Source organism: Dermacentor silvarum, chromosome 8 (assembly GCF_013339745.2).
Source record: "Dermacentor silvarum isolate Dsil-2018 chromosome 8, BIME_Dsil_1.4, whole genome shotgun sequence".
Lineage (NCBI taxonomy): Eukaryota > Metazoa > Arthropoda > Arachnida > Ixodida > Ixodidae > Dermacentor > Dermacentor silvarum.
The window spans coordinates 144,847,295-144,861,958 of record NC_051161.1 but is presented as its reverse complement, the minus strand read 5'-3'; the positions used below and the strand labels follow the sequence as shown (position 1 = coordinate 144,861,958).

At 49.8% G+C, this 14,664-nt stretch overlaps 1 protein-coding gene across 1 annotated transcript in view; it reads left to right on the top strand.

Moving 5' to 3' along the window:
- Positions 1-14,209, top strand: part of LOC125947415 (putative methyltransferase-like protein 7A) — a 62,132-nt gene extending 47,923 nt beyond the window's left edge. The window contains exons 3-4 of the mRNA XM_049672106.1: positions 115-264; positions 13,947-14,209. Coding sequence (XP_049528063.1) covers positions 115-264; positions 13,947-14,180 — 384 coding nt within the window. The 3' untranslated portion in view covers positions 14,181-14,209. The remainder of the gene's footprint in view (positions 1-114; positions 265-13,946) is intronic.
- The last annotated feature ends 455 nt before the right edge of the window (positions 14,210-14,664 follow it).

The following is a 14,664-nucleotide window of genomic DNA, read 5'->3' as shown; positions in this document are numbered from 1 at the left end:
CAATGTGCTTTGTGAACACCTTCAAGGAAGGTGTTCTTTCAGCAGCTTTAAGAATGTCACATGCTTTCTGCAAGCGCATGAGCACTTGAGCGAAACAAGCGTCCTTGTTCTCAGGTGGAGATGAAGCAATTGATCACCGGACACGGGGAGGACATGTGCATGTTGCCAGACGGCTACTTCGACGCCGTTGTCCTCGTCTTCGTACTCTGCTCCGCAAAGGACGGATCGAAACTCCTGAGCGAATGCAAGCGTGTTTTAAAGAAGGTGCGTATTTCACAGATTAGGGCATTGCAAAGACGTATGATTCATGCTTTCAAGATTTTGGACGAGCAGTTCAATGGACTCTTGGTCACCGTTGCCTTTTACTAGCAGGTGTGTACGCGGATTAGCGTCATGTGTTCCCACCAAATCAGCTTCTTGGAAAAAGTTGTGTTCTAATTGATATTAGGACTGCTTTAAGAGTAGCCAAAATAGCTCATTCGAGGAATGAAAAAAAGCAGACGGGTAACGGCGGCTTTATATTATGTGTAGGCGAGCAATTGCCTTATAACCTATTCCCTCATTCTCTGAGATATGTACGGAAATATGATTTTCAAATAATCATTTTTATTTTGTTCATTTCAACAGACAGGGTAGTGGTGGATTGAATTTGCCATTTCGCAGCTTGACGAGCCCGCTGCTCCCATTACAAAAGTTCACAGCAGCAGACATAATTAGTAATCACATCAAAATAAAGGCAATGATGAAAATATTGTGACGGATGTAGAATGGATTTATTTACAATGAAAGGGGCAGAGAAGACATGGGACGCTCCGAAACAGCCGATGCCCGAAAAACGTCGCGCCACTTCTTCTTCTTCTATTATCTTCCGGCGCGGCGTTACATTTTCCTCCGAGTTAGACGAAGCTCACCGAGCGAGTCAGAGTTCGCGTTCATGGTACGGCTTCAGCCGTGCGACGTGCACGACTTGCGTCTTGCGTGAACGGCGGTTATCAGCCGTCAGTTTAGCGATGACGTAGGTCACTTCACTCGAGCATCGCAGAATGACGAACGGGCCCAAATACTTGGCAAGAAGTATTTGACACAGTCCCCTTTTCCGAACCGGTGTCCACAGCCACACGAAGTCACCGGTGGCAAATCTGACCGCCAATTGTTGTCCGTCGTAGCGAGCTTTAGCATGAGCATTCGATGATAGAGTTCGGAGCCGGGCAAGTCGGCGTGCTTCTTGGGCACGACACAATATCTGCGTGACAGAAGCATCTTCGTTAGGTGAAAGAGGAAGTATGGTGTCGAGAAAACTTTGAGGATGGCGAGCGTTGAGGAGAAAGAAAGGTGCGTATCCTGTGACTTCATGTTTGGCTGTGTTAAATGCATACGTGATGAACGGTAATACGGCATCCCAGTTCTTATGATCCGCTGAGACATACATTGAAAGCATGTTGACGAGTGTACGATTGGTGCGCTCGGTTAGACCATTGGTTTGCGGATGGTAAGGCGTAGAATGGCGATATTGTATTCCACAAAGGCGTAGTAACTCTTCCACGACGTCAGCGGTGAACTGCCGGCCGCGATCACTTATCACCACACGGGGGGCCCCGTGGCGGAGGATAATCAAATGCAGAAGAAACCCCGAAACATCGGCTGCTGTAGCTGCGACAAGTGCCATTGTTTCAACATACCCTGTTAAATGATCCACGCACACGATGATCCAGCGGCAGCCGGTGCAAGTCTTGGGGAAGGGACCGAGTAAGTCTATACCCTCTTTCTCAAAAGGTGAAGTCGGCGGTCTAACTGGTTGCAGCGTTCCTGCAGGAGCTGTAGTCGGTTGTTTGTGGCGTTGGCATACATCACAGCTGGCGACATACTACTTGGTTGTCTTCCACAATTGAGGCCAATAGAAACGTTGTCGGAGACGATGGAGCGTTCTAGCGAATCCAAGGTGCCCGGATGTAAGGTCGTCGTGCATGGCCTGAAGTACCGCAAGGCGCATGCATTCTGGGACGACGAGGAGCAGTGGAGCACCATTGTTAGAATAATTCTTGTGGTAGAGTAGACCGTCCTGAACCGCAAATGGTGTTGGCCGTTCGGATCGGTGAGTCGCATAAATAATCGGTTTTAGTGAAGGGTCGCGCTGTTGTTCGTTCTGGAAGACGGCGAAGTCAGGAAAGTCGGATGAGATGGCAGTTAGGTAGTCGTCGAAATCGTCATCATCAGTGCCGTTGCTCTGAGAGGGTATACGAGATAAGCATTCGGCATCTGTGTGGCACTGACCACTCTTGTAAGCAACGGAAAAGTTGTATTCTTGGAGCCGCAAGGCCCACCGAGCCAACCGGCCAGCTGGGTCAAGCAGTCCAACGAGCCAGCAGAGAGAATGATGGTCGGTAACAATCTTGAAATGGCGGCCGTATAAATATGGTCTGAACTTGTGGATGGCGAAAACAACAGCAAGACATTCCAGTTCCGTGACTGTATAATTTCTCTCTGCTTTCGTCAAAGTACGACTTGCGTAGGCAACGACATGTTGGCGAGCGTCGTGAACTGGACGAGCGCAGCACCAACGCCCACACCACTTGCATCAGTATGCAGTTCGGTGACCGCCTCCGGATCGAAATGACGGAGAAGTGGCCCAGAGATGAGCAAAAACTTCAGCTGCTCGAAGGCAGCCTCGCACTGAGTGGACCATACGTAGGGAGTGTCCTTGTGAAGCAGGTTAGTCAGGGGACAAGCAAGCTGGGCGAAGTCTTTAATAAACCTGCGAAAATAAGAACAAAGGCCCAGGAAACTTCTGAGGTCTTTCACTGTCTTCGGCTGCATAAAGTTGCGAACAGCAGAAATATTTTGGGGGTCTGGCCGTATACCGTCCTTGTCGACGAGATATCCCAGCACAAGGGCTTGACGCTCACCAAAATGGCACTTCTTAGAGTTTAATGTAAGGCCAGCCTCTTGGATGCAGTCCAAAACAACGCCGAGCCATTGGTTGTGCTCGTGGAATGTTCGGCCGAAAATAATCACATCGTCTAAATTACACATGTAAATCTCCCATTTGAGACCGCGGAGGACGGAGTCCATAAACCGCTCGAAGGTTTCTGGGGCATTGCATAAGCCAAACGGCATCACGTTGAACTCAAAGAGTCCGCCAGGCGTCACAAAAGCGGTCTTTTCTCTGTCAGACGGGTGCATCGGTATCTGCCAGTATCCGGTCCGGAGGTCAACTGACGAAAAGTACGAGGCGGAGTGAAGGCAGTCTACAGCATCGTCGATTTGCGGTCAGGGATACACGTCTTTCTTTGTGACGGCATTCAGGCGGTGGTAATCGACACAAAATCTCCAGGAGTTGTCTTTCTTTTTCACTAGTATAACAGGAGCTGCCCAAGGACTGCAACACTCCTGAATAACGCCTTTCTGCAGCATGTCTTCGACCTGTTCAGCGATCACTTTTCTTTCCGTCGGAGATACGCGATAGGGTTTCTGGCGTATCGGAGTCGTAACTGGTAAGGACGTGTTTTTGGGCTAGTTGGTTCTTCATCATCAAGTAATAGACAGCGCCAGATTATACACGGGACCAGACTACGAGTAACGAGACAGACACAGGGCGCACTAACAACTGAAGGTTTATTCACAAAAAGCGCAGAATATGTATACTGGCTGAACATGAATAAACACAAAAAGGAAACTGTCACTTGCATCACATGGCCAAGCCTACTGCGCGCGAAATGGGGATCTAGTAAGGAATCTGATATCCTTATCCGAGAGTATGACGGAGGGCATGCTAACACAGGACTCATCCAGCTTTTTTATTTCCAAGGCTTCAACAATCTCCCTTGTTAGTCTGTCTGCTGATTTGAACATGATGCTGGTATTTTCCATTAAAGCAGTGCAGCCGCAGTCCCTACAATGAATGCCTAGATGTCCTGATATTGTCTTTGTTGTGTTGTACTTATGTTCTTTCAATCTCTCATTTAGGCACCTTCCCGTTTGGCCTATGTAAGATGCACCGGCCTATGCATCTTACATGATGCATCTTACATGATGGCCTATGCATCTGGGTACGCCGAAAAACGTGGCGCTCGCTGCGGGCGGCGGCGACAATAGCGCCCAATATCCTCGGGAACCGCAGGCGTAGCAGACAGGGAGGTCGCGGTTGGAACTAAATGGAGCAGGTACGTGTGGCGCCGGGTATGATTCCGCAAGAGCATGTAGTGGCATCCAGTATTCTGCAGGAACACGTCGAGATGTTGGGTAGTACTCCGCATTATCACGACAGATTGGTGAGGTCTGGCGCGACTGAGATTCGCCGGGAGGGAACGAAAGCTCGTGTTGTTTAAGTGTGGTTCTTCCGATGGCGGTCGGCGCTCAATGCGACGTTCTCGCGACCAGGATGGCGGTGTATCGGGAAAGCACTCGTCAAACGCGCACTGATAACCAGCGTCTACTACCTGAAGTCGTGCTAGCTCATCTTGAACCAGTCGACGCACGATCGAGGCGATGTCCTCGCAGGCAGCGACGTCCATACTTGCAACTGTGGTAACGTTGTGCAAGCGCCCGAACTTCGGTAAGATCCTGCGGGTCTTCAGAGCTTCGAACGTGCGACATTGCTGCCGGAATTCGGAAGGAGTGTTCAGGTTTTCTTTTGTGATTAGAAAATTGTACACGTCTTCGGCGATTCCTTTTAACAGATGTCCCACTTTGTCTTCATCCGACATATTCCCGTTGACAATTCCGCATAGCTTTAATATTTCTTCAATGTACGTTGTGCACGTTTCGCCAGGCAATTGCGGTCTGCGCGAGAGCGTGTGTTCCGCTTTCTTCTTTTTGGAATTAGAGTCGCCAAAGCAGGCTTTCAGTTCCTGGCCAAAAGTTTCCCAAGTAGTCAGTACATATATGTTCATGATTGTCAAACCAAAGTAGAGCGGTACCGGCGAGAAAAAATGCAACGTGCACAAGCTGCGCGGACGTGCTCCACCCGTTATGGCGGCTTACTCTTTCATAGTGCCTCAGCCAGTCATCCACGTCTTCATCTGTTTTACCGGAGAATATGCGTGGTTCCGGTGTCCAGTAGCTCGGTTGCTTTGGTCTCAGGCTGACTTGATCGTGCCCTCTTCGGCGGTGTTCATTGTCCGGCCTGCTTGGGCGTCGGCCATGCTTGTTCGCTCTGGTGGTAGTCCGGCCAGGCGTCTGCTTCTGCGAAGATCTGGTAGGACTGGGCGGTCCAGGGCGTTCAGTACCCCGCAACTCCACCACTTGTGATGGATGTAGAATGGATTTATTTACAATGAAAGGGGCAGAGAAGACATGGGACGCTCCGAAACAGGCGATGCCCGAAAAACCTCGCGCCAATTCTTCTTCTTCTATTCTCTTCCGGCGCGGCGTTACAATATCTATGTTAGGAAATTATGCTTCGCAATAACATGGACGTGAATGAAAAAAATTGTTATTGTCAGCTTATTTCTACCTCGAAACCGTGTTTTTCTGTCTTCTTTTAGACACACACCTCAGTCCTATTGGTTAATCAGTACTGTTTGAAAATACCAACATGTCTATACTTGCCTAAATAATAAAAAGGCTACTAATATCCATCAATGGCTTGCATAAATTGATTATTTACTAAGCAGCTTTGTTACCATACCTGGTACATACGTTGCGCTGCGACTGTGGGTTTGAATAGGCACTACGAACCAGGACACACATTGCGCTTTCTCCTTTAATGTGTAAATGACCTTCGCTCCGGATTTAACTTCAACAAAAAAACACGATATCACCTTCGGCATCATGTGCGAAGATGCGCATTTCAAAATTTGACCTAGAATTTCAATTTACAACATTCTTGAAGGTGTAAAGTAATTTCTGCACAAGGTTGGAGTGTGTATTTAGCTCCTAAAGACCCATTTTATCAAGATTAGGTTGAATTATAACAAGGTTACAGATAATTTAACACAATTGTCGAAATTTATTTAGATCCAGTGATTATTATTCATATATTCTGTACATTACTGTACAAACATCGCAACCTTTTTCTTAAAAGAGAATAGCCTGCGACAAAGAAACCAGAGGCCTAATTAAAACCCAACAAAACATTTATAACGCATCCGCCGCGTATACGCAACTTGCTGTCACAAAGAAAATGAAGCTTTTAGAGGAGTCCTAGGAGAAGGATTTGTATTTTGATTTAGCATGACACGTTTAGAGAACACCAGCAGATGTCTTGGAGTAAGGTCATTGTTACATACGGACATCCGTCAAATTCTGCGAGCTTAACCACTCGCCGTCACCAGTCAATCCTGTTACGCAGGGGCGCGTCGACTTGGCCAAACCGTTTGATTATCCCCACCTGGTGTGCCGTGCGGGGAACTTTTGTCTCTCCCCCTCCCCCTCCCCTGCTTGATTCTTCCCGAAAGTGCAACCGAAGGGTGGGTGGCCCGGTTCAAGGTGGTTGACCCAGTCCTGAGGAAAGTTTTTATGCTACTCTGCAATGCCGTTCCACAACCACCCTAGACCTACAGCAAGCTGAGCGTCGACCAAGCGAGGAGGAAACGCCGGACAAAGGTTGCCATCGGACAATGGAGCCCTTGGAGCGCTCGCCATTAGTCGAATGTGACTCCACTTGCACAGCTAGGCCCCTACGATTGCAGGAAAATGACGACACCTGAGCGGACTCGACGGTTGGCCGAAAATGACGTGACACCGAGAGACCAAAGGGATTAAAAGAGAGACAGATCGAGAAAAAAAGGAGATTCTTCATGCCATGGGCGGGAGCCTCCGATTTGCTGCCAGACGTTGATGACTTTATTACTATTCATTGCTTTGTGCTAATCCTGTAAATAATGTAAATAAACCGTAAGTTCTCAAAATCCTCCTCAACGTCCCTCCACTTCCACAACAACGGCAGCAAGATCCAATACCATATAATTACAACCCCCCGTAAAAGTCTTTATTTTTTTCTTCCTACACTATACTGTATTTGTATGCAGCATCGTAACGGTGATTGTATAGCATGCAACGTGATTTATTCACGTGTAGACGTCAATGATTGCGAGAAACGTCAGGCGAACGTCAAGAAGCGGCGAGGTGACCAGCAGTCCAAAATCCGGGCAAGCGCAAGCTCGGGGCGCGTGGTTAGCACCAACACTGTGGCTTGCTTGCTGACTGCTTCGTCGTCGTCTTGTCTTCTTCATTACATTGGCCCCCGGGAAGCAGCGTAGCCATCCTGGCGACTTAAGGCGTTGACAGAATAGAGGGGTCATAATAGGGCTTGAGGCGACTCACGTGAACGATTTCTCGACCACGACGGCGTAAGTCTTGAGACGGTGTCAAAGGCTCAACGTCATAATTGACTGGAGATGTCCGAGCGAGGATGCGGTAGGGCCCATGATATCGGGCCAATAATTTAGACGAAAGGCCAGGCGTACTCGGAGGAATCCAAAGCCAAACTAGGGCACCGGTCGCGAAAGTATTAAGAGATCGGTCGGTGTCGTGCCTGAGCTTCTGGTGAGCTTGGTCCTCGGTTGTCAATGAACGGGCCAATTGACGACAATCTTCGGCGTACTTGGCGACATCAGAAATTGCAGTGTACTCAGATGAGTCAGGTGTGTAGGGAAGCATAGTGTCCAGCGTGCGTGATGGCTCACGACCGTACAAGAGGAAGAACGGCGAGAATCCTGTAGTCGCGTGCGTAGCAGTGTTGTACGCATATGTGATGAACGGAAGGACGGTGTCCCAATTTGTCTGGTCTGACGCCGTGTACATCGTCAGCATATCCCCCAGAGTGCGATTAAATCGCTCAGTGAGGCCATTAGTTTGCGGATGATATGCACTGGTCATGCGATGAACGATGTTACACTGAACGAGCAAGGCTTCAATAGCATCAGACAGGAAAACACGTCCCCTGTCGCTTAAAAGCTCACGGGGAGCACCGTGGCGCAGTACGAAGTTGCGTAAGATGAAAAACGCAACGTCTCCTGCCGTGGCTGTAGGCAAAGCTGCAGTCTCGGCGTAACGCGTGAGGTGGTCCACGCCGACAATTATCCACCTATTCCCAGAGGTGGTCGAGGGAAGCGGGCCGAGGGAAGGGGATTGACACCACTGGCGTCAATCCTTAGGCGCATTAGGGTCAAAGTGACGGAGTATTGGTGGCGACGTTAGTAAGCGCCGTAGCGTTCGAAAAGATTCGTCGCATTCTGTTGACCAAGCAGACAGGCCGTTAGAGGCGGTCAGAAGGTTGGTAAGAGGCGCGATGATAGTAGCAAAGTCGCGCACAAATCGACGAAAATACGAGCACAGCCCATACCGACGCAGTCGATACCGACGCAGTCGAATGGACGGGCCGGGCAAGGGAGAGGCTGAATTGTACCGGCCGGGCGTTGAGCTGGAGTCTTGCGCCGCTGACAGGCAGTGCAAGCACGTATGTACTTGCACACAAATGCATACATTCCGCGCCAGTAGAATCGCAGCCGCAGGCGATTGTAGGTCTTGAGAACGCCGGCGTGAGCGCTTTGTGGGTCAGTGTGGAAAGCAGCGCATATGTCCGTGCGCATGTGGCGAGGTACCACTAGAAGCCACCTCCGGCCATCAGATGCGTAATTCCGGCGATAAAGGAGATCGTCGCGAACAGTGAAATGGGCGGCTTGGCGACGCAGAGTTCTTAAGGCGGGATAAGTGGATGGGTCAGTGAGAAAGTCAAGGAGTTGACAAATCCACGCATCCTTGCGTTGCTCCGACGACATGTCTGTAAAGTCAATAGGCGACAAGGGAGCCGAAGAGGCCGACGGAGAAGCCGTGTCAGACGCTAGCGGCGAGCGGGACAGTGCATCAGAGTCCGAGTGTTTGCGGCCGGATCGGTACACAACACGGATGTCGTAATCTTGCAGGCGAAGCGCCCAACGACCGAGGCGTCCCGAGGGATCTTTCAGGGACGAGAGCCAGCATAGAGCATGATGGTCCGTGACGACGTCGAAAGGGCGGCCATAAAGGTACGGACGAAACTTAGCCAAAGCCCAAATTATAGCGAGGCACTCTTTCTCGGTGACAGAATAGTTACACTCGGCCTTCTTGAGCGTTCGACTCGCGTAGGCAACGACGTATTCTTGGTATCCTGGTGTTTTTTGAGCCAATACCGCACCAAGGCCAACACCACTGGCGTCAATCCTTAGGCGCATTAGGGTCAAAGTGACGGAGTATTGGTGGCGACGTTAGTAAGCGCCGTAGCGTTCGAAAAGATTCGTCGCATTCTGTTGACCAAGCAGACAGGCCGTTAGAGGCGGTCAGAAGGTTGGTAAGAGGCGCGATGATAGTAGCAAAGTCGCGCACAAATCGACGAAAATACGAGCACAGCCCAATGAAACTTCTAAGTGTTTTCAAGGAATTGGGCTTGGGATATTCGGCTACGGCACGGAGCTTCGCGGGGTCCGGAAGAACTCCCTCCTTGCAGACGACGTGGCCTAGTATCGTCAACTGGCGTGCAGCAAAGTGGCACTGCTTTATGTTAAGTTGAAGGCCAGCAGAGGTGAGGCACGTGAGAATCGCACGAAGACGAACAAGGTGAGTTGGAAAATCGCGAGAAAAAACGACGATGTCGTCAAGGTAGCAGAGGCAGGTATTCCACTTGTAGCCACGAAGGATGTTATCCATCATCCGTTCGAAAGTAGCTGGGGCGTTGCACAATCCGAACGGCATCACGTTAAACTCATACAGTCCGTCAGTAGTGACAAAAGCCGTCTTAGGTCGGTCAGGGTTGGCCATTGGAACTTGCCAGTAACCCGAGCGCAAATCCAGTGACGAGAAATATTCTGCCCCTTGCAAACAATCGAGAGCATCATCGATGCGGGGCAACGGGTATACATCCTTCCGAGTTATCTCATTGAGGCGGCGGTAGTCAACACAGAATCTGATAGAGCCATCCTTTTTGCGCACAAGTACAATAGGAGAGGACCAGGGGCTCTGGGATGGCTGAATGACACCACGCGTAAGCATATCATCCACTTGTTCATTGATAATACGCCGTTCTGCCGCTGAAACTCGGTATGGTCGTTGGCGTAAGGGCGCATGGGAACCGGTGTCAATGTGGTGCGTGACGCTTGTTGTACGACCTAACGATGGTTCAGCGCAATCGAAGGAGGAGCGGAAGTCTCGAAGAAGGGCCAGGAGTTCGCTGCGTTGTCTTGACGGTAGATCGGCAGCAATAGAAGGGTGGAAACTGTCTGGACCCGATGGTTTGGGAACAGGTGATGTCATGGCATTCAGTTGAAGATGGGGTTGGTCCTCTGCAAACTCGAGGGAGCGCAGGAGATCGGCACCTTGAATGTGACCCAAAGATTCTCCACGAAGTAATGTAACGGAGGATGGGAGCCAGTTGGAAACTAACATAGTAGTAGCACCCGATTCAACCGTAAGTACAGCAAACGGCAATCGTAGGCCGCGACGGCGGAGAAGTAGCTCCGATGGGGCAAACAGAACAGTTCCGTCAGAGGCGGCCGCACAGGACAGAGGCACAAGGGTCGACGTTTCAGGGGCAATATCTGTGTCCGCAGCAACGACAAGTTTGTAAGCGTCGGGATGATTATCCACCGAAAGAGAGGTTTGCAATGGCGTAAGGGCCACTTCTGCACGGGAGCAGTCTATGACGGCGCGATGACGTGAAAGGAAGTCCCATCCGAGAATAACGTCGTGGGAACATGACGGCAGCACGAAAAACTCGATGACATAAAGTTCACCTTGAATAGCGACACGTGCGGTGCAAACAGCTGAAGGCGCAATGTACTGTGAGCTGGCAGTGCGGAGCATTAGTCCCGAGAGCGACGTGGTCACTTTTTTGATCTTGCGGCATAGGTTTTCGCAGATAACCGAAACAGCGGCCTCCGTGTCAATAAGCGCTAATGCGGCGGTTCCTTCAACGTCGACGTCGATAATGTTTTGCGGCGAAATAGATGGAGGCCTTGGGCAGTTCGACGCGCATGCTGCTCTTGCCTCCGGAACTGCAGCGATCAGTTTCCCTCCTCAGTAGGAGGTCGGCGACGCATGGGTGATAGGGAGCGTCGTCGCGGAGATAGGGGCCGGCGGTTAGCATAGGCTGGCTGATCGTCAGGGACGTACCTTGGTGGCGACCGGGCAGACGAAGGAACAGGCCTGCCCATGACGTCAAATGGCGAAGGTGTACATCAGCGACCGTGGCGGGCGACGTGTCCAGCGACACCACAGGCGAAGCAGATGGGCCTATTGTCTGGCGTTCGCCACGCGTCGGGGCGGCGGAGGAACGGAGCCGAAGGTCTCGCGAAGGCGAGTGGCGCAGCATTCGCGGTCGTCGGCCAGGCATGGGTCGGCATCGCAGGTCGAGCATATGGCGCAGGATGTTGAGGGGCCGAGCCGCGACGGAAGCGTAGGTAAGTGGCGCAGTGACGGGTGGTTGGTGAGTCACAGGCGGGAGGGCCTCAGCAACCTGGGTCCGAATGACGTGTTGAAGGTCCGGAGCCAAAGACTGCGAAGGCTCGTGCGTGAGAGGCAGCAATGAAAGCTGACGCGCTACCTCTTCCCGGATAAAGTCCTTGATGGTAGAGAACAGCGGCTGTTGATCGGGAGAGTGGGCAGCTAGCTGCAAGCTCGATAGTGTGTCGGGCGTCATGAGGGCTTGGCGGGCGATCGTGCGCTGCCTACGCAACTCGTCAAAGCTTTGACACAAGGAGACGAGTGCCGCGACCGTGGTGGTGTTTCTCGCGAGAAGCATCTGAAAAGCGTCGTCCTCGATGCCCTTCAGTATGTGCTTGATTTTCTCGCCCTCTGGCATGGTAGGGTTGACGCGGTTGCAGAGATTCAGCACATCCTCGATGTAGCCCGTGTAATTATCCCCTGGATGTTGCGCACGTTCACGCAAGCGCTGCTCTGCGCGAAGCTTGCGGGCCGTAGGCCGACCAAAGACGTCCGAAATGGAAGTCTTAAAAACGGACCAAGTGGGTATGTCGGTCTCCTGGTTGCGATACCACAGTTGCGCGATGTCCGCGAGATAAAACATGACGTGACTCAACTTCGATGAATCGTTCCATTTGTTATTGGCGCTGACCCGTTCGTATGTCGACAACCAGTCTTCAACATCGGAGTCACCTGAGCCGTTGAAAATGGGCGGATCCCGCTCACGGTACACGGCGCTGCAGGTGGCAGGCGCTGCCGAAGGGTCAGTCTGAGTCGAGGTGTCGTTGACCATCATGGGTGCAGGAACCGAAGGGAGCGTCCGGGAGCGGAGTTCCAGGTTGGTGCGGGGGACCCACGCAGCCTCCACCAAATGCAACGTGATTTATTCATGTGTAGACGTCAATGAATGCGAGAAACGTCAGGCGAACGTCAAGAAGCGGCGAGGCGACCAGCAGTCCAAAATCCGGGCAAGCGCAAGCTCGGGGCGCGTGGTTAGCACCAACACTCTGGCTTGCTTGTTGACTGCTTTGTCGTCGTCTTGTCTTCTTCATTACAAGCACAAAGACTAAGTCCACAAACTCATACAAAGACGAATAAAAATTACACTTTTTCACTGTGCTTACTCAAACTACCAAGTAGCTGCCAGCAAAAAAAAAAAAGGACATGCAAGATTGTAGCTGCGCGGGTACCGTGCCCAAGGATGGTCGCTGTGCTACATGAAAAAGCCCACCGAAGTAACTATGACTGGGTTAACAGCAATAATAGTGCCGCAACAACATAAATGCTATTTAGATACAAAAATATCGCTTGTGAGACACTGGGGCAATTTATTCGAGTCTGAAGGGGTCATTGGGTCATCCTTGGCTCTTAGAGATTACGGAAGCCTTCATCTTGAGGGATACATACGCAGTTGAACATATATTTGTATATTCTGGTTGCTATAATTGTATCTAGTTCCCAAAACGTTCTGTACTCTCTTTGCTGAGATGTCATTGCGTAGCTGCTATTAACCTTTTTTATTGTTGTGTGCCAGGTGGCTCCAATTGTCTTTCCGTAAGACAGCTATGATTGATCATTCGACGAATAACCTATCACTGCTGAAAACTCGATACTTACCCTGATCTGCAGGGTGGTTGTTTTTACCTGCTCCAAATTGGTAAAAATTTCCTGTGGCACATAGCACAATCCTAACCCTTAAGCTAAATTACTCGATGAGGCAGCCATTAGTTCTACGAACTGCATGTAGTAGTGAGTTCGCAAGATATATCGACATAAAACAAATTCTGAGGATGGCACCACTTTCGAAATATGCGCCATCAAACTTGCGGTAAAAATTCGGTGTTGTTGCAGTTACTTTTTTATGAAATGCCTTTTTTATGCATTGAAACGCAATAACTGGAATGCTATTGCATTTAGCAGAGCATATTGAAAATTATTTCGAAACTGGTGTAGCCCTGAGAATTCGTTTCAATTGAATATGCGTCGTGTACTCACTGGCGACCATTCGCAGGCAGGAACTGTGCATCGTCAAGTAAAGAATTTAAAAATAATTAGTGTAATTATGGTATTTATTCAATGAAGCATTTTGATTGCTCATAAACCTAACGGCCGCATTATTGAGTAATTTAGCTGAAGATTTACAATTTGCCATTTGTCACAGGTAACTTAAAAAAGTTTGGTGCACTAAGTAAAGAACACCTAGTATTCATTCTTTCCACGTAAGAACAAACGTCTTGAACGGCGCCTTCTGCGATGATGAACTTGTTGCATCCCTGTTTTGCAATTTACCAGCACAGACTGGGTCCTAGAAGCTGCAAGAATGTGTGCAATTGAGGTAGGACTATATACTGTCAAGGAGTCAAATGCTTTCCTCCGAAGCGTATTCAATATATGGTAACAATTCCGAGGACGGATTTGAATGCTCATTTCTTGCCCCGATAGACTCCTCTTATTCTGATTCTTACTAAGTTCAACAACAGCTTCCGAGTTTGGCATTTTTCTTATTCGAGAAGCAAGTTCTCATGCTAGGATATCCTTTTTTGTACTTCTAGGGTGGTCGCCTTCTCTTCGCTGAGCACGTCGCCTACAAGAGGGGCACCTTCTCAAGGTTTATACAAGATACCCTGACCCCACTGACCAAGAAATGTGCCGGCGGTTGCCACATGAATCGCGAAAGCGGGAGTGTGCTGGAAAATGCCGGTTTCGCTACTATAGATATAAATACGGTTTACCTCACCGTGCCTGTACTGCTTAGCAATAACATCTACGGCGTCGCGATAGCTTAAAACATCTGTAATAAAACAATTTTTCGGGTGACGGCAGCCTCGTTACATGACACAAATTTTCCATAATGGTGCAGCCTTTTACAGCGAAGCTGTGAAGGGCTAGGTTCCACAGGATCGTGTCCGCGTGTAGAAAAAAACTATCATCATCAGCATTGGCTCGAGCGTCGTCGTCTTTTTGAGCGCACGGCCCCTCCTCCTTCCCAGCCGGCTGAGACCCCGCTATCTCTCTCCTCTTGCGCCAGTCGACCTTCTTTTGTGCCGCGTTCCCCCCTGATTATTTATTTATTTATTTAATTATTTATTTATGTATTTATTTATTTATTTACTTCGCATACCCTCAGTACCAGGGGCATTAAAGAGGGGAGTGGTTACATCAAATACAGAAGACAAGAAAGTGCGGTGGAGCAAAGTGGTTAGTAGTACAGAAATAGATGGCTCTCGGTTATACAATCTTTAACTAAGTGTTCTTGTAGTGCTGGTTAAT